The 20,245-nt window shown below is 36.3% G+C and overlaps 1 protein-coding gene and 1 long non-coding RNA gene across 2 annotated transcripts; both read right to left on the bottom strand.

Moving 5' to 3' along the window:
- Positions 1-81: 81 nt before the first annotated feature.
- On the bottom strand, positions 82-983 carry LOC132058497 (uncharacterized). The gene is made up of 3 exons (XR_009415322.1): positions 856-983; positions 553-716; positions 82-455 (listed from the first exon to the last, which is right to left on the bottom strand). It is a non-coding gene; the product is annotated as an uncharacterized LOC132058497 (long non-coding RNA).
- Positions 984-1,667: 684 nt separating this feature from the next.
- Positions 1,668-12,233, bottom strand: LOC132057179 (arginine biosynthesis bifunctional protein ArgJ, chloroplastic). Its single transcript, XM_059449647.1, has 17 exons — positions 11,994-12,233; positions 10,960-11,085; positions 7,692-7,815; positions 7,370-7,443; positions 6,734-6,778; positions 6,453-6,503; positions 6,312-6,380; positions 6,036-6,094; positions 5,744-5,813; positions 5,198-5,278; positions 5,036-5,122; positions 4,718-4,840; positions 4,410-4,472; positions 2,968-3,045; positions 2,735-2,880; positions 2,509-2,579; positions 1,668-2,020 (listed from the first exon to the last, which is right to left on the bottom strand). The coding sequence occupies exons 1-17, from the start codon at positions 12,051-12,053 to the stop codon at positions 1,938-1,940; spliced, it is 1,410 nt and encodes a 469-aa protein (XP_059305630.1). The 5' UTR covers positions 12,054-12,233; the 3' UTR covers positions 1,668-1,937.
- Positions 12,234-20,245: the final 8,012 nt, after the last annotated feature.

Here is a 20,245-nt window from a genome sequence, read left to right as displayed (position 1 = left end):
TTTTTGATTTTTTTTTGCCTTTTTTTAATATTTTAAGTTTATATTTGTTTTGTTAGTGATTTTATTCCTTACATTAAACAAGGCAACAAACATAACATTCTACTATGGCAATTCCATTTCCTCAACATTTGAATTCGCAATTTGAAATAGGTTGCTGATGAATAAAGCAACAACACAAACCACAAATACCAAAATGAAATTCCTATTGAACCTACACTATTTGCTCTTCTTTTGAACCAGCAGACTTGTCTCCTCTTGCTCAATCAAATTCATGTCCACACTAACAGAATTCATGTCGATACTTTTGAACTCAACCAACTCCATCTTGATACTCTCAGATTGCGCTAATTCTTTCTCCAAATCTCTAATTTTGTTCACTAATTTTGGGAGGATAAATTTTGATCTTGTATAACTTCTTCTTTGTCTCTCCACCGAAAAAATTTGCAATTGTTAGGCTGAAAATTATGAAAACAGAGCATAAACGAGCAGAAAGTTTAATTAACTACAAAAATAAAACTTATTGATAAAAAACAATAGAAGGAAAACACATACACCGTAGTATGGGCAAGACTAATATCTTTCTTTCAGGATTATGCTTCGAACAAGAAGTTTTCATTTGCAGCAAATTTCCATGTTTGCATTGCACTACGGCTTGAGCATTGGGCCAGCTTCGTCCATACACAGTCTATTCAAGTCGATTTTTTCCATTACAAACCCTAACAAATAAAAAACGAGCATATATGAGCAAGAGTTGGGGAAGAAATTTCAAATCCTAAATTTGGTATGGAGTAAAGTATACCAGTTAACACTAAATTAAAGAGTAAAGTATACCAGTTAACACTAAATTAAACTAACCTATTTCCACTACAAATAATTTCGACACAATATGGCAGCTTCAATCTTAAAAAATGGCTGAAAAGAGGATGGGAGATTAGAGCTTTGAATTGGGAAAAAATGGTGTGGGTTGGGTAGAAATTAGGATTGGAAGTTGATATTACCGTTAGGTGGGCTTTAATTTTTGCTGATTTGGATTGCCAGGTGGAAATTTTTTAATGATGGGGTGTATTTTTTTAATTTGAACGCGCTTAAGTATTTTTTTAATTTGAACGCGCTTAAGCGCGGTGACTACACGCACATGTACACCTCAGCATTTAAGGGTAAGTATATTCCACTTTAAAAGTCGCAAAGGTTTGATGTATAGTTGGGATTTTGGTTAAACGTTGGGGGCTCATTTGACCATTTTCTCTTAAAAATAACATGCATTGCATAATATCCAATAGTGCTGAATAGTTGTTTTAAGTTATATTTATCTTGGTTGTACTAGAATTAAAATTTGCATCCAAATATTGCTAAAAAAAATTTATTCTACGTAATACACCCCACCAAACGACCCCTTGAATGTTTTCATGTACGTAGAAATTAGTGCTATGCTAAATTACTGTCACGGGTGCTCCTTAAAGGTCTAGTAAGCCTTGTGCCGCATCTTTTTGGAGACCAAATTCAAGGCTTCCTTAGTTTTGAAGCATTATAAACATTGATCAATATACATCAACTTTGAGCAATTGAACTGCCAATCACGGTAACAAGAGTCGTGTGAATGAATATTTGCAACATATTGTCTAATTTGTGAATATAATTTTTAAAACCTCGGGTGTAAAACTTGGAAGTATAAGTAAAATAATTTATTAAAAAAAATGTACACACCAAATTAAGGTACATGCCATTGGAGGTTCTAGTTTATCAGATCTGTGAATGATGAAATAACTTCAAATAACAATTTTGAAGCGTTGTCCATCTAGCAAAATTCTGCTGGTCCCAGCAGTATCCATACATTTACTTGCATTTAGCAGGGATTTTACAACTACATAACCAATAATAATAGCTAAACGAACTGCTTTATTAGGAGAGACTTCAATCTTTGAACTACACCGCCTGTTTCATGTTGTATACTCTGCATTGATTTTGACATAATCATAACTCAAGTCACAGCCCCATGCCTGTCCACTTCCTGGACCATCACCTGTACAAGGAAAAATACGACTAATATTTATACACTGCAGTACATGATTTCTTGATAATACAAACAAAGAAGGCACAAAAACTATTTGAATGAGAAGTCTGCCATTTTATTAAGGTATGATGTCAAAATTTTGGACTGGACAAAGAAGAAAGTTGGTACTTTTTTGGGTAGTGGGGGTTGGGACAAGAAAACATATTAATTTGAGTTGAAGTTTGGAACAACATTTTTCTTGCAAGTACTGTTCTCAATGCTTCAAGCAACGACTATCGTAGAGCATGTATGAGACGAGTCTTAGCTTGTGTAATCATAGAAAACAAAATCAAGTCAATGCACTCATCAAAGACTAGTTTGCATGGACTTTATTCCTGATAAATATATCTGTAGAGCTATGTTTGATGCCATGAAGTTGGTTTATTTTCATCATGATACTTCCACCAAAGCACATGAAGTACAACATGAGTATGCCTGTTTATGTATGTCAAACTTACCGGTAGATATTTGAATTTCAACAGTGCCATGGACTTCACCAGCCTTTCGGAGATAATTGCTTGCTGCTACCCTGCAAAAGGACCCAAAATTTTATGATGTTTAAAGAGAGAAAAATAGCAAGAGAGAGACAAAAAGAGAAGGAAAAAATCTGTTGAAGAGCATCATTGTGCTAAAGCATAAAGAACGGTATTATGCAATACAAATGTGGTGTATCATTCTCCATACCTATCAAATGGAAGTGGTTGCCCTGCTTCCATAAGCATAATATCTCCAAGTGATATCCGAAGCTTGTCGGCGTTGAAAGGAATCCCAGCATAGCCAGCAGCACAAGCAATACGGCCCCAATTTGGATCCCTACCGTATACAGCAGCCTGATTATACATTAAAAAGGAAAGAATCAGTAAAATGTACTTTCTAGACAGCTCCAAGTAAGATATGCAAGCTAATTCACTTCATACCTTGACAAGTGAAGAAGAGGCCACTGAACGAGCAATCTTTGCTGCTTCAGGTTCGTTATCAGCACCATCAACCCTCACCTATGTCCAATTAGAGACAAAGACCAAAGCTTTAAAAAGAAAGTGATTCTAGGAGCTACTTGTCTATATATGCTTATCAACAAACTGACAGATATTGCATATATAGGAAGAAGCCACATTTAAAAATATTTTGTCAAATGAAAACACATGATTGTCCCTCCTTTTTTTTCTCATAACCGAGAAATTCCCGAGGGCAAGTGGCATGTGGTTTGAAACTCGATGGATAATGGGCCCGCCCCTGTACCCTTCTCCACTTACACACTAGCACCTCACCCTACCATAACCTGAGTTGAAATCGAGCACTCCACCATAGCTTGATCTTTTTCCACATATAGCAAAGCTATCATCCTCCAGTATGTCTTAACATAAGATAATGCCAATTTCCTTTATGAACTTCCATCTATATGTACTTTTTTTATATAACCATGGTGTTGGGCTAACTTGCGGGCACATCGACTAATTCCGCGTGGTACCTGCTACCTCCCACCAGCACATGCACCCAAGTAACTCTGTCTACTAAGGCTTAGATAGATGGGAAGAAATCACCTAGTGTTTTTGCCTCCGATTGGAATTCGACTTGAGACCTCATGATTCTCAACCCACTTTATTGACCACTAGGTCACATCCTTGGGTGCCCTCTGCTAGGAATTGAACCTGAGACCATTTATATGTATTTATTTCTATGACCAAGACAAGATATCATTTTCCATCTTTGGCACCTTCGAATTATTCTTTTCAGTTTATCCTCAACAAACTCAACTATGATAAACCCTTCAATTCATTCTCTCTTTTTTAAGACGCTGTCCGGACTGCACCTCGATTACCACCAGACAACCCGCTACAACCCACAAGCACATGCCCCAAGTAAACCTGCCTATCATCTTTGTTAGTGCTGTCTGCCTATAATGACAGATAAATCAAAAACTTTTCATTCAACTTATTCTTTCAATTGAAATTGAGATTTCTACCTACCCACCTATTTTGCCAAATTTGAAACTTAATGTAAAAAACTGGAGTCAATTTTTGGATGAAAGGAAACCTCTTTATAAAGAGAAAAAAGAATTAATTAAATTGAAGTTCTTTCTTTGGCCTAATTATAAAGCTGAAGAAAATGAACTCACACCGAGTGTTGTAGTTGAGATCAGAAATCTCTAGGTTCTTACTCCTATACCTCAGCTACTCAGCCATCCATTTAATCATTATTTTCTAGTATTCATCTATGATCAGATAGCTTTAATGAAAATATTAGATGGGAATTACTTTTCTACAGTTGGTTGCTAAACTTATGCTTGTTTAAGAAACAAGACTAGGAGCAAAAGGAAGTTGGTGAAAGCTCAAAAAGAGCTTAATAAAGAAACACAGACCTCAATCAAACATGTAGCTCCTTCACCATCCCAAGCTATTGATTTTGCTAGACCCTGCATTACCTGTAGTGAAATCATGTCAATAGTCCTGCAAGCTATAAAGACATTCCTTTATTTGTTTATTTCTGATCAGCTATAAGAATTCCTTTATTATCATGTTCATAATACTTCATGTGTCACGAGAATCTTCGTCAAGGAGACAAGAATCAGACACAGCCTAGTAACAAACACCTCATCCTGGTTGTGTTTATGTCAAGACAGACAAGTTGGATGAGAATAAAGCAATTAAAAGGAATCATAGCACATACAGCATCAAGGCAGTTTTGTAGGTGTTCTGCCTCGGAGGAGTTCAAAGAAGAAATCTCATATGATTTTGAAAGTCCACTGGCCAGAGCAATGACAGCATCATTTGTACTGCTGTCTCCATCAACCTGTCAAAATGTATGCTCCTCGATTTAGATTAAGCTTTCAGTGTACTCAAAATTATGCTACTTCAGTCGATAATCAAATACACCAGAAATGTTCATTTGCAATTCAGGGCAAGTTTCTACTGTAGAACTCCAGTCCTCATTCATGGTCAGAATAACACGCGGTGAAGTATAAAAACAAATAAATTTCTCACTTACCGTAATTTGATTAAAACTTCGATTTACAGCAACCTGTACCATCCTTCTCCAAACGTCACTCGTGACCGAGGCATCAGTAGTTACAACCTGAAAGGTCGCTCGAATCCAGTAAGATTACTCTCACTGCTCAGGGAGAAACAGAGGAATTCTGAAGATACTTACACCAAGCATTGTTGCCATGTTAGGATGAATCATCCCAGAACCCTTTGCCATGCCCCCAACTCTTATTCGAGTTCCTCTAACCTGAGCATAAGTACAGATATATATATCATTGGTTCATTACAAACTGATCATAGTTTCTTTCCTTTCAGGAATGGAAACTTCAGGATACACAGACTAAAGGTGGTCTTGAGACAAATATTACACTGATTTTGCCTATATGCTAAGTTAATGCTTTTGATGGTCGGTATTAGCATAGCATTTCAACAGCCATGCATTATCTAAAATGTGACTGAGCAATTTACTTTCAAATTTACCAAAACTTGTTCCTGTGCTTAAAGTGACTAAACGAGTGTTGTCATTAGCTGTATATGTTTAAACTACAGAATAATTATTTCAAAGCCTTATTTATGAAATTTAACAAAATTCAACCCAAAATAAATAGCTCAACTCAAACTGTCATACAAATTGGGAGAGTAATGAAAAATAGCATCCAAGAATCTTAATCATAACAAACACACAAATGCCTGAAAAAACGAATCTGCATACCTCTGTTTCAACTGCCACACTCTTACTAACAAGGTCAGTGGTCGTTATAGCTACAGCTGCAGAATTTGCCCTGCAAATGCACATACAAGATCAGCAATCCCTGACCAGAACAGGCCATCTAGAGTGGATTGAAGTTCATTATCGAGAACACATGTATACAAACACGAATGAGTAAGTAAAAAGAAAGAAAGAGAGAATATGCGGTGGTAGAAAGAAATAGAATTACTATATGATAAAATCTGGTGATGCCAATTAAAAATATAAATTAATACATCAGAAAAAAGATGATTACCCCTCCACAGTTGATGAAAGCTGCCTAACAAGGTTTGGGAGTGAGTTGAGAAGTGCATCCTGCCAGTAATGTAAAACATAAAAAATAAGGTTACTGGTCAGGAGTGGCACGGTAAAAGCATATATATATATATATATATATATATATATATATGTATGTATGTATGTATGCGCAAAAAATGTAAATTCACGGCGTCCAACGTTGCTCATTGCTATATGCAAGAAAGTGGTTCAAGCAATTAAGAAAAACCAATTAGCGCAATATGTAAGTATTTACCTTCTTTATTCTTTGACCTATTACACCAGTTGATTCGATCAAGACTTCGTCTTGCTTCAGTTGAAGTAACTGTCATAATTGAAAAGTTCTATCAGAAACCTAACATCCTAAAGTTTAAATAAAAATGGACAAAATGCAAACCTTAGCTAGTGCACTTGAGCACTCTATTACATCCTGATAACCTGCATCACCCTGAAAAGGAAATTCTGAAACTCTCAAGTCACATTATCAATTAATACAGAAAGAAAAGTGATATGACAGCACCACTACTTATGACTTCGAGCCTATCACTTCATTGTGAAGTTGGATGAGTCTGCTTTGCTTTTACTGCCAATCAAATTGAAACTAGAGGAAGAGATACACCATGATTTGAACTGAAGTTCAAAGATTGAGCTTCCAACTAAAATTTCGGGAGAAATTACCGTTGCTGCATTAGCTTGACCAGCATTTATCAATACTGCACGAGCCTGAAAAGTGGTAGTATTCGTATAAGAAGACAAGACATTAGAAGCAGTCAAGTTTGCTACAAGCGATTTATGACTTCAGGTTACTAATATATACATCTAATAAGCTTCTAAGATTCACAAAATAATAAAAATTCATGAAAGTCTGGGGTCACTCCTAAATTTAAATGGAGATGCATCTTTTTCTTCTAATAAAACAAATAAATACAAAAGCATCGGTCTTAAACTTTCAAATAAGCCAATAAGACAGCGTGACCTTTTTTGGCTCAATGGTCATCAATTGCAACGACTTTGCTGCTTGTCGTTTAACATCATCACTTTAAGTCAATATAGGGTAAACAAGCAATAAGCACAGTACTGAACTATAATAGCACTTGTAAGTTGAGAGTTGACAGCTATGTTGCTCGGACTCCCCACAAATGATGCCGCAACTGTGTCGGATCCTTCAAAAATGCACTACTTTTGGAGGATCCGACACGCACCTGTGTCCATTTTTGAAGAGTCCGAGCAACAGAGGTTGATAGTTCCAGAGGTGAGAAAGAGTTCCTTCACCTCAAGTGAGGCAAAACAATAACTACAGTTTCTCCCACATACCGTTTTAGATGCATTTAGTGCGCTTTTACAGTATAATACAGGTGCAGCTGCAACAACGTTCGTAGTAAATGCCCCTGGATGAAAAAGCAAAAAAAAGGTGATTCCTGATTAATCAGTTTCTATTGGTTCATTATTTAGATGGTAAGTTTTAGCACAAGCACCAAATAGATGTGTTCCTATTTCATTTCGAGGAACGTATATGCTCCTTTTCTCTTACAAGGAAAGGAGGGAGGAATTTTATACGAACAATAATATAGTTTTTCACTCATGAACCACAGAAAAGCTCAACAGTGATACCTAGGACTATATCAGGGTAGCTGACCTGCAGATATGGCATCTACATCACAAGTGACGAGTGCGAGATCGGGCTTCTCCCCAAGAGCACGCAATCCACCATACATCCCAGCAGCTTTGAAACCCTTTGCAGCAGTAACACCACCAGGAATCTACACATTTCAAGCAGTCTAAGTTGTCTACAGACAAAGTTATATCATATAGTCCTGAATAATCATCTGTCCTCTTAAAAAACTAATTCAAGAACAAGGCAAAGTAGTAAAGCAGTGACGTTCAGGAAAAAAAGACTATTCAACCCTATTTGCAAAAAATTTATCATATACTAGGAATACATAGACACACAAATATAGATATATAATGTAATGAATTTGAATGAGTTTTGAGCTTACATCCGCTTGCTTTATTCTGAAATGATGGTCAGACATAATTATACTAGCACTACTCTAGAATGTTGACCCCAATTATCTATCTCATCTCTAGCTACAAATGTTGTCGCTATTGTAAAATGCCCATTAGAGTAACTTAGAATGGCCATATTTGTTTTTTATTCCTCACTTTCTAGCACCAATGAGGAATACACCTATCCATGGAGAAGGAGGAGGAATAGGGGCTAGCTTAGGGGCGGAATCGAATGATTACGAGATAACAATGAGACAAAGGAGAGCACTTAGACAATTCACCTGAGCCAGAGTGAGATAGAAACTCTTAGGTACAACTGTATAGAAAACTAGAGTCTGAGTCTCATCAGATAAAACAGAAATGAAATTCTCCAACTATGTCAAGGCTAATCGCTATGAATGGCAAATGCGCTGTACTTAGTAGCATGCATCATCTAGATCATATAGGTTCTGTACATATGCATGCATAAAACTGGAAATGTCCAGTTTCATTTCATAGGGGTAAGGTTTAAGGCCCCCCCCCCCCCCCCCAACCCCATTTGTATTCTTTTTCACAATTAATAAAATACTACCCAGGTTCTGATTTTGGAACTGGGTGGTTCCCCTTAATAAATAAATAAATTAAAAAAAAAAAAAAAAAAAAGAGAGAATGAATTTAACATTTTGATGATATATGCCCTGTGGTAGATGAAAAAGAAATGAAACTCTGATAAGTCCATTTCTAAAAAGACAAGGCTCTGAATATCTGGAGCGTTATGAGAAGAAGCAAGCGAGTGGCTTCCTGTTCTTCACTCGAAGCTCCGTGTAAAATCAAGTGGCATGGTAATCTCTGACTCTGCACTAATTCTTCACTCGAAGCTCCATGTAAAATCAAGTGGCATGGTAATCTCTAATTCTGCACTAAGTGTTATCCTTGTTCCCTTTATAATGTGAAGGCTAATAGCTATGAATGAAGGGTTAAAAAGCACATTACGCACAAATGAACAAGAAGCATTGCATAGTCACAACATCAATATCCTCTCTGACATTTGGGCATGCTTAATCAGACTAAAGAATGTGTTTTTGCTTTTGTTTTAGATGAAAAAGTCTTGATTTCCTATTTCAGGGAATTCAACACCAAAACATCGTGAAGATTCAGTGAACATCTTGAAACTTAGTAACACAGGACAATTCACTGAATGGTTGTTGGCTCTACCAGAGGAGTCTGAAATCAGCAATGTGTAACTGCTGGGCATTGAACCTTCTATTGGAGTGAATTCGTAACAAGGTAGCCGTACTAGAAGGTGCGGCTGGATCATCTCCTTTTCAGGGAGAGCTAATGCTTGTTCGGTATTTTGGTTTGACACTAAAGGGTTGATCAATTCTTCTTCTAGTCGTTCCCAACATCTGGCTAAAGTCATCAAATTTTTTTGTTGACAATGGTAACAAAAAGGATGAATAGAGCTAAATTCATCAAGATTTTGAGAAATGCATTTGCTCAAAATTAGACTTGGACGCGAATAGTAAACCCCTATCTATCAGAAAAGCTATCTTCAACAGGAACAATCATCCCCTATGAATTATCCGACAAAGTAAAAGAAGAAGCACACTGTATCTACATTCACTAAATCATTTCATTGCGAGGGCATGGCAATTCGCAAACATTACATAATGTCCTGTTTTTCGGAACAATCATCCCCTATGAATTATCCGACAAAGTAAAAGAAGAAGCACGCTGTATCTACATTCACTAAATCATTTCATTACGAGGGCATGGCAATTCGCAAACACTACATAATGTCCTGTTTTTCCATGTTACCAGTCCTATTTCAGGACTTGACTCAAGAACATACACTCAAGACAGCCAAATCTAAAATATGTAAGTAAAGCTAAGCTTTTCCAATTAGTTATACTCCCTCCGGATCAAAAAGAGTGTCCACTTAGCCATTTGCACACCCCTTAACAAGATACTAACTCTAGACAAATAGAGGTAATTTGACTAAACTGCCCCTAATTAAATAGGTATTGGGATTTGGTCACATAGCACTTAATAGGGGAAAATCTGGAAAAATAAGGTTAATTCTTTCTTGATTTGATAAGTGGACACTCTTTTTGACTCAAGAGAAAAAGGCTAAGTGGACATTCTTTTTGATCCAGAGGGAGTAGTATATAATCCATTCACATAATTCTTCAGTTTTCACCAAAATGTTTCTGCATTCATACTTTGCCAAAGCAGAAATCAACCCAAAAAGAGAAAGAGAGAATTGCAATAAATACAAAATAATATCTCTCATTAATGTATTTACATTACTGTGTGAAGCAACAAACACATACAACACAGAGAGAAATTCAAAGGTCATTTTCCATTCGCACGCCATCCGGCTGAAAGTTATGTTTTTTTTACCATGAATTCAAGCTCACAAGAAAATAAATTCAAAGTATTCCAAAAAGTTTCAAATATCCATAATCCGGCTTCTCTTAAAAATTCAATCTTTAGGTGATCTCAACAACCAACAACAAAAACAAGAAAACCCCAATTCCTAAAACTCAAAACACATGGGATAAACCATGGACTTGAACCAAATAAATAGATTCTCACAACAAAAAGAGTCTCAATCTCATCGGATAAAACAGTCGCACCAACAAAGGGATAACAATACTTGATAACATTTAAAATATGTTAGTATAGGTATAACTGTGATATTTAGATTTTTCTTTCGCGCAAGATGACCCTGACACCACTAATTAAAAAAAGGTGTGATATTTATAGATAACGTCTAGCTGCAGATAACTCCTAATTTAGTATTGGAATAAAAATTGGCCCGAATAAGTGGAATGTATATTGTTGAATCAGATAGCCGATGACGACTAGTTTGCGTTGCAGTATAGTTGATTGATTGAAAGAGAGAAGTCCCTCACCTGCTCCCATGGTCCTTCAGGGAGGAATATAGGAGCTGCTGGTATGTAATTTGATGCCTCTTTTGACATTGATGTAACTGCAACGACTTTAAAATCCCTCCGAAAACGCTTTGGCGAACCACGTACCTGCAGCTTAAAATTTTACACTTTTTACCTTAAAAAAATCACATAAACAGAACCCCTTTAAAGGAGAGCTGCTGGATTTTGAAGAAATCACAGAAAATGCAAGTAATTGAGCACCGTCAATCTATTACAAAAAATCAAAGATACTAAGTACCAAATAAAGGGACTTTTTTTACAATGACATCAAGATTCTTGATTTTTGGATTAGTAGTAAGAGTCAATTGTATGCAGCGTATACTATATTCATTGATGTAACTCCAACTACTTTAAAATCCCTCCGAAAAAGCTTTGGCGAACCACGTACCTCCAGCTTAAAATTTTACACTTTTAACCTAAAAATCACATAAAAAATCCCTTTAAAGGATAGCTGCTGGAAATTGAAGAGATCACAGAAAATGCAAGTACCCATCAATCTATTGCACAAATCAAAGATACTAACTTGCTACTCCATACATCCCAATTTATGTGACACTTCTCGTTTCTCAAGAGCCAATTTGCTATTTTTTTTTAAAGCTAAATTAGATTCAAAAACTATGTGAAAAGAACTATAAGTTGCACTTCTTCTGTCAAATATGACATTTTAAAATAATGATCAAAATTTACCTAGTTTGAATCTTGAAAAAACAAAAAGTGTCACATAAGTTGGGATAAAGGGACTTTCTACATAATGACATCAAGATTCTTGATTTTTGGATTAGTAATAAAAGTTCAACAGTATGCAGCATATAACCCATATCATAAAGGGACTTTCTATACAATCATATCAAGATTCTTGATTCTTGGATTAGTAATAAGAGTTCAACAGTGTGCAGCATATAACCAACCATACTCATTTTTGCAGACTTTTTTTTTTTTTTTTTTTTTTTTGGGATAACCAAACAGAGCCTTAAAGGGTAAAGAAAAAAACTGACCTTTACACCATTGAGCTCAGAAAATTTGACAGAGATGAAGTTAGGAACAGATAGAGACATTATTTGGTGGCTCAGTTGAAGGGTTTTTGGAGGCTTCAAGTAGGGTTTTGGGGTAAAATTTGAACTAAAATAGTTGTATCTGCAGAATTAACAGTTTAACACAAACAGAAAGGGTGTTCAATTTAATTAACAATGTACAATGCTGGAGTCAGAGTTGGTAGTTGGAGTCTTTGTATAAGAGTGTGGACAAAAAGATTTGGAACAATCTATGTACCACGTTTTAATATAATGGCATTATTATTATGCTTTTGGTAGACCTACTGCATTCATGTGATCCATGATTATTTACTAGTCCCCAGTTTTTGTGATTTTTACCAGTCACTCATCAAAATAATAGTAACAAAATATAGATTTTTGTATATTAATGTGTAACATATGTAATTTAAAACAATATACATAGTGTAATCTCATAAGTGAGGTGCGATTGTTAGCAGCTTTGTCCCTACTTATGAAGATATAAAAAACTGTTTTCAGTAGACCCTCAACTCTAGTAATATACATAATATATACTTGTATATTACATAATTAGTATAAACTTCTTGTATATTCAGTTAATGTGTGTAATTAATTTTTATCAAGCGGCCAAATATTAATAAAGCTCGTTACTTTAACTGGTGGAGAGTTTGATAGTGCATAGAATTTAAAAAAAGAAAAACTCAGATTTTGAACTTGTTATTTTATACATGACATGAGATTTAGATATGTTATTAAGATAAAATGAAAAGTTTAGTTATATGATTTTCAAATATAGAATCGTTAATACGAAACACCTCTAAACTAACCACATTTTACTTTAAAATAAACTATGAGGTATTATCTTTGTTTTTGGTAGTTAACTGACATTTCATTAATTAACGTGAAAAAGTACAAATCTATAGCATATCCTTCACAGCTTGCTATCCTATCAAGCAAGGGCGGAGCTAGAGTATAAGGTGGGGGTTCGGACGAACCCAATAACTTTTGCATAGACCCTGTATTATACTAAAAAATTAGGTAAAGTACATAATTATTTACTTGTGAAATTACAAATACAAGCATAATTATACGTGTGAAATTACAAATACAAGCAACTGGTTCGATGGTGGAAAAGAGGCAAGCAAGGTCTTTTGTTCCCTCGAGAGATGTGGGTTTGAAACCACCCATATCATTTATTTTTTGTTTTTTGCGCTATGTGTTCGTTTTTTAAAATTAAAAGAAAAGATAAACTAGATCCTCACTCTTGCATTAGTTTTTTTCTTTGCCTAAATTTTTTGTTTTTCATGTATGTAAATTTTCTTAAATCTTTACTTTTAGGAAACAAAACATAAAGTTGATAAGTGAAAAAAGTAAAAGCCACGTTCGACTCTAAAACAAAAGAGATCTGACTATTAGTTTCTTCACAAAGGCTCAAAGCTTCAAACCATCAGATTTTCAAAGAACTTAGGGTTATTTATTATCTTGAAGTCATTATTCTGTCTTAAAATTCTGAACCCATGAGTCTCAAATCCTGACTTCAAGGTACTCTTAATTACAAAGAAAGTAAAAGTAGAACCTATTCTAGAACACAAAGTTTTGAATAATAATCCTAACTTCTACACGGGATCTTACATGACAAACATAAGCTATTTCTCTAGCTAGGCATTCCCAAGTCTTTGCTTTATGCTTAAAGATCTTTTGGTTCCTTTCAATCCAAATAGAGTGAACAAACTTAGTGTAGTCTATTCAAATCAGTTGTGCACTCTGTGTTCTCCCTGTTAGACAATTGGCATTTCTGTTCCAGCTTATTGTTTTTACTTAGTTTAAGTTCTTGCTTTCCTATTTTTAAGCAAAGACTTGGTCAGCTATAGTTGCTTAATTTTCTGAAGTTAGTGGCCCTTTATATCTGTTAGTGGGCACATATTCCTATCCAGTTCTCAACCCACTTTGTAAGTGGCTGCTAGATAGGAAGTTAGTTAGTTTTTTTCTTTAAAATTACGAAGTTTCCATGTTTAATGATATGCTGAAATTTTAATCCTTTCATACTGTTTTTACTCTTCAATTCAATTTAAGAGCTTTTATGTTCTAACAGTGGCATCAGAGCCATAGTTGATCTTATAGGACCAAAAAAAAGTTTTCATCTACAACACAAATGGCATCCAGCAGCCTACCTTGAAATCCACCTTTCACTTTCACCGGTGAAAATTATCAAATTTGGTCTGTGAAGATGCAAGCTTTTTTGGAAGCCTATGACCTCTGGGAAACTGTGACAGAGGACAAACCAATACTGTTCTGCCGATGAATCCTACCTTGGCTCGGATCGAATCCAACGGTGAAGAAGGCAAAGAAATCTAAGGCCAAGTCGCTTGCGAGTACGTGGCGAGATTCGGTGTTCTATAGAATCATGGCACATGTACGACAAAGGAGGCTTGGGATAGATTAAAAAAAATAAAAATTAAAGGTAGTCAAATGCAAGTGTTGAACCTGAAAAGAAAGTTTGAGTCTCTGATTATGCAGGAGGATGAAACAATCAGTAAGTATGCTGATCGAATCTCCTTGATTGTTAATAACATTAGACTTCTTGTTGAAGAATTTATGGACAAGCGGATTGTGGAGAAAGTTCTTGTAACTCTTCCTGAGAGGTTTGAATCTAAGATTTCCTCTCTTGAAGAATCCAAGGACCTAAGCAAACTCTCATTAGGTGAACTAATGAGTGCTCTTCAAGCACAAGAGCAAAGAAGGACTATGAGACGGGAAAAGTTCACTGAAGGAGCTTTTTCTGTGAAAAAGCAATATTCTGGTAAAGGAAAGCAGCAACTCAGTTAAAAGAATAAGGGCAAGCATGACGGTGGAAACATTATTGGAGATTTAAGGCAGAAGTTTCCTCCGTGCAAACATTGTAAAAAAAACAACACATCTGGAAAAATACTGCTGGTGGAGAGCCGATGCTATATGCGGCAACTTTAAACAGATGGGGCATATATCTAAGGTTTGCAAATCTAAAAAAAAGGCCTCTGGAGCTTTACAAGCACAACTAGTAGCGAGAAGATGTTGATGCACGTGAGGAGCAACTCTTTGCGGTTTCAAACTTTTCAACAAATGAGTCCTCGATGCGTGGCTTCTCGATAGTGGTTGCACTTATCACGTTTGCAATGATGCTGAAATGTTCAAGTTCCTTGATGATAGTTACAAATCCAAAGTAAAGGTGGGAAATGATGAGACCGTAAAAGTTGAAGGCAGAGATACAGTGACTATTTCAACAATATCGGGTATCAAAACTATTCTGATGTTTTGTACACACACGATATGAGTCGAAATACGTTGAGCGTTGGACAAATGCTTGAAAAAAATGACTCACCGCATTTTAAGAATCTCGAATGTGTTGTTTCGATCAGATCCTTGTGGAGTAGAATTGTTTTGTCTTAAGATGAGCAACGGAATGTTTTTACGTTGATTGGGAGAAAAGGACCGAGCGAGGCTTATACCGGCACTTCACGAACATGTACCGACCTATGGCACAAAAGGTTTGGTCATGTCAATCAAAGAAGCATCGCAGAGATGAAAAAGAAGGAGTTAGTGGAAAATATGTTTGAAACTTTTTCTAATACTCAAGTTTGTGAAACTTGTCAATAGGGAAAGCAAACAAAATTGCCATTTCAAGCAAATCAAGTACGGAGAGCTAACCAAAAACTTCAGCTCATTCATACGGACGTGTGTGGTCCAATGAAAATAGAGTCCATGAGTGGTAACAAATATTTTCCCCTCTTTATTGATGACTGGACCCGGATGTGTTGGGTTTATTTCATTAAACTGAAGAGTGAAGTCTTTAATGTTTTTAAACAATTTAAAGCTTTAGTGGAAAATCAGTGTGATCTTAATATTAAAGCTTTAAGGTCTAATAATGGAGGAGAATATATCTGCTCGGTTTGTAGAGTTTTGTAATAGCACGGGTATAGAACACCAACTAACATTACCATACACGCCACAACAAAATGGCGTGTTTGAAAGAAGAACGGATTTGTAATGGAGATGGCCAGGTGTCTTTTGTTTAAAAAAAAGATCCCAAATCAATTTTGGGCCGAGGCACTCAATACCTCGGTCTATTTGCTGAACAGATTGCCTACAAAGGCCTTGTAGGACATGACTCCATATGAAGCTTGGTGTGGCAACAAACCATCAGTACACAATCTCAGAATCTTTGGGTGTATATGTTATTACCAAGTTCCAGAACCAAAGAGGAGTAAACTAGACAACAAAGCTCAGAAGGGCATATTTATGGGCTATGGTTCATCATCCAAAGACTAAAACAGAAAAAATAATTCTCAGCAGAGAAGTGAAGTTTGATGAAGCAGCTGTTTGGGACTGGAAAAATAAAAAAAACTCTGATTCTGATTTACTTTCAAAAGAGCAACCTCAACTTGAGGAAGATAAACTAATGGATGACGTACCAGTGCGGGGCACACGGAGCCTTAAAAAGATATCTCCATCGGTGGTGTAACTTGGTTATCTCGAACCAGCAAGCTACGGCGAAGCACAAGACTCTCGAACATATGGAGAAGAGCTATGCAAGGCCCCAGGCTGACATGATCGAGAAGAATGGAACACAGCGGCTCGTTGTGAACCTAGAAATCGCAAGGTGATAGGTGTAAAATGGTTTTTCAAGACAAAACTCAATCATGGCTCAATTTGCAAACATAAAGCTAGGTTGGTGGTGAAGGGATATGCACAACAATATGGTGTGGATTACCGAAACATACTCTCCGATGGCAAGTGTATGACACAATCAAGCTTCTTCTCGCATTTGCGTCTCATAATTCTGGCAAGCGATTCATCGACTTGATGTCAAATCGGCTTTTTTTGAATGGTTTGCTTGCTGAAAAGATCTATGTTGAGCAACCTGATGGTTTCTCACTTCCCGGAAAAGAAGATCAAGTCTATCTCCTAAAGAAGGCCCTGTACGGCCTAAAGCAAGCCCCAAGGGCATGGTACGAAAGGATGGACAGCCATCTCACCCAACTGGGTTTCAATAGAAGTCAAAGTGAAGCTACTTTGTATGTGAAAGTCACTGATGGTGAGTCCTTAGTTGTTTCAATTTATGTTGATGACATGCTTGTGACAGGAAGCAAAATTGAACTAATCCAAAAGTTCAAGGATGAAATGGAGAAAGTCTTTGAAATGACTGATCTTGGAGTCATAAGTACTTCCTTGGCATGGAAGTGTTGCAGTCCAGTGATGGAATTTTTATATGCCAGCAGAAATATGTTTTGGATATTCTAAACAGGTTTAAGATGCAAGAGGCACAAAACTGTAGTTGAGTACTCACAATTTCTCTCAAAGGTGTGAAGCTTGCAAGATGAGGATTCAGAAAAAAGTGGATGATAGTATGTATAAAAGCTTAATTGGCGACCTTCTATATCTAACGCAAGTCGACACGACATTCTATTTGTTGTAAGTTTGCTCTCTTCGAGGTTCATGCATTCACCTAGAGACACACACTTCACAAACCGCTAAATAGTGTTAAGGTATATTAAAGGAACCGGACGTTTGGCATTTTTTTTCCAACATCCTGTAAGAGATGATGAATGCGGTCAGTTACTCGATAGTGATTGGGGGTGGCCGTTGATGATTCGAGAAACACTTCGGATTTTATTTTCTTTGGGCACAAGTTTCTTTAGTTGGAGATCTAGAAAACAAGAAACTACGGCAATCAACCGCGTAGTTCGAGTACGTTGCTGTTGCATGCATCTGCCATGAACCAAGCTATCCGGCTAAGGAAGATGTTGAAGGACTTGGGCCATGAACAAACGAAGCTACCGGGATCATGTGTGACAACATTTCGGCGGTCTTAGTCTCAAAAAATCCAGTCTTTCATGGTCGAACTAAGCACATCAAGATCAAGTTTCATTTTATTCGAGAAGTCCAACAATATAATGAAGTGTTACTTATTCACTGCTCATCTGAGAACCAGTTAGCGGATATTTTCACCATGCCACTGCCAAAGGAAAGGTTTGAAGATCTGAGGCGAAGAATTGGTGTTTGTCACAAAAATGCTAAGGAGGAGTGTTAGACAATTGGCATTTCTGTTCCAGCTTATTGTTTTTACTTAGTTTAAGTTTACTGCTTTCCTATTTTTAAGCAAAGACTTGGTCAGCTGTAGTTGCTTAATTTTCTGAAGTTAGTGGCCTTTTATATCTGTTAGTGGGCACATTTTCCTATCCAGTTCTCAACCCACTTTGTAAGTGGCTGCTAGATAGGAAGTTAGTTAGTTTTTTTTCTTCTTTAAATTCTGAAGTTTCCATGTTTAATGATATGCTGGAATTTTAATCCTTTCATACTGTTTTTACTCTTCAATTCAATTTAAGAGCTTTTATGTTCTAACACTCCCTTTGGTCTTCATGACCACCCAATTAATTAATATGTTGTTCTCAGTCTGTGGCAGGAAAAGGTTACGTTGGAAATGAAGCCGGCCATAGTATCGATCTTCCCCATAGCTTTTCTAATTATTCAAATTAAAGTGGACAAATAAGTGATCTCTAGATTCATTAGTTGAGGCATATAAACTGCAAAATGAGGCACATAAACTACAAAAGGAATCTACATTTATTTCCCAATTAGTGTTAACCTATCAGTTGTCAACAATCTTCCTTGTAGCTATAGCCAGAGTGTGAATTTGGCTTTTGGTCGAGTTGCATTCTTGAACATAAGACCTTTCCACCTCAGTATTGGCAATCCCCTATCAATTGAAGATAAATCTGTTTAATCAATCCCTTGTGGCTTGCTAAATTCACTTGAACCTGCTCCAACACAGTTCTTGCTTCCAATTGTTTCCTGATCATCCAACATGTTCAGAGGCGAATTTATGTATAAAAATTGGGTTACGTGAACCCAGGCTCACTCGACTAATTTCGATATATTATGTGTATAATTTTAAAAATATATCTAATATTAGCTGAAGGAACACATGATCAAACCAGGCCGAGTGGAGCACTAGTTAGGGGTTGGGTTTAATTCCTCAAGGTCGGGGGATCGAACACGACTTGCTGCACTTTTTTATTTTTTTTCTAAAGCAGTCTTTAACTTTCCGTTTATCTTATCTTAAAAGCAATGGTGAACCCATTCTCTTGAAATCCCGTATTCGTCTCTCAACGTGTTTGTTGAGGTATTTGCATTGTTTGTATCTACAGTCTTAACCTATAACATCTTTTTTTAAAGGGCAAAGGTGCAAATATACCTTTCAACTTTGCATTTTAGAGCAGATATATCCCCGTTAAAAAAATGGTGTATATATACCCTTGTCGTTACAAAATGGTGCAAATATACCCCTGTCTTGTTTTCATGTGGTATTGTTAGTTTAAGGCTAGCCTAGTCAAGATTTAGCATGTGAGTAGGCATTTTAGTTGATATTATGCCCATTTTGGTTCTTGTTTAGTATACTCATAACTGGAATCCTGTGTAGTTATGTCTTCCTGCAATTTACCTAATGAATCCATCCCTATTGTGTTAAGGACATAGTATCAGTAGCTTTAAACCATGTTTAGCTAGTATCTTGACTGCTAAACTCCATCTGTGTTACCAAATACCTTAATACAAAGGCGTGTTGCATGCCTATAATCAGAGCTAATATATGCATATGTTGATAACTTATGTGGTTGGGTTCAATATTAGTTTAAAGGGCTTTGAGTCATTCTGTGTGGCCAATGAGTTGTTTTGATTTGCTGAGATGTACATGTTTTATGTCTAAATTTAGGCTTAAAGCATGACTTTGTTAACTGGTGATAGTATATAGCAGTCTAAGATATATGTGACTGATGTGTCCCCAAAGTTGTTGGCTTAAAAGTGAAGGTTGAATCACCTTAACCAGGATTTTTATCTTAAAATCTTGCTGTAAATAATCAATTACATGTTTGAAGTAGCCTGTTTACAGACTCTGATCTATTTGTGGTTAGTGATGTCTGAGTCAATTTATGGGAATTCTGTATGATTCAAACCTATGCTTATGATTTGTTTAAATGTGACTTATATGCCTACAATGCCTAGTTATGTCCATTTAGGGTCCATGATGTGTTTAACTATGCAGTATGCCTGCTTGCCTTACTTGCTCATACTATCTTCAGGGATTGGAACCTATGTATACAATCTTTGTTTCATTCTCACCAAGTGTCAAATGTGCATACTCTGTTCAAATTTAAACCTGTTTTGCTCTCTAATGCTTGAACCTGTTGTATGTATCTCCTCTA

The sequence above is a fragment of the Lycium ferocissimum genome, chromosome 5 (assembly GCF_029784015.1).
Source record: "Lycium ferocissimum isolate CSIRO_LF1 chromosome 5, AGI_CSIRO_Lferr_CH_V1, whole genome shotgun sequence".
Classification (NCBI taxonomy): domain Eukaryota; kingdom Viridiplantae; phylum Streptophyta; class Magnoliopsida; order Solanales; family Solanaceae; genus Lycium; species Lycium ferocissimum.
The sequence above is the reverse complement of the archived record's forward strand: the minus strand, read 5'-3'. Positions and strand labels throughout refer to the sequence as shown.

Coding starts and splice junctions, on each gene's coding strand:
- LOC132057179 (XM_059449647.1), bottom strand. CDS start 12,053: ATGTCTCTATCTGTTCCTAACTTCATCTCTGTCAAATTTTCTGAGCTC. Junction 7,816..10,959: donor CTGAAGGACCATGGGAGCAG/GTGAGGGACTTC, acceptor TGAAATGTGTAG/ATTCCTGGTGGTGTTACTGC. Junction 2,580..2,734: donor CAACCACTTCCATTTGATAG/GTATGGAGAATG, acceptor GTCCTTTTGCAG/GGTAGCAGCAAGCAATTATC.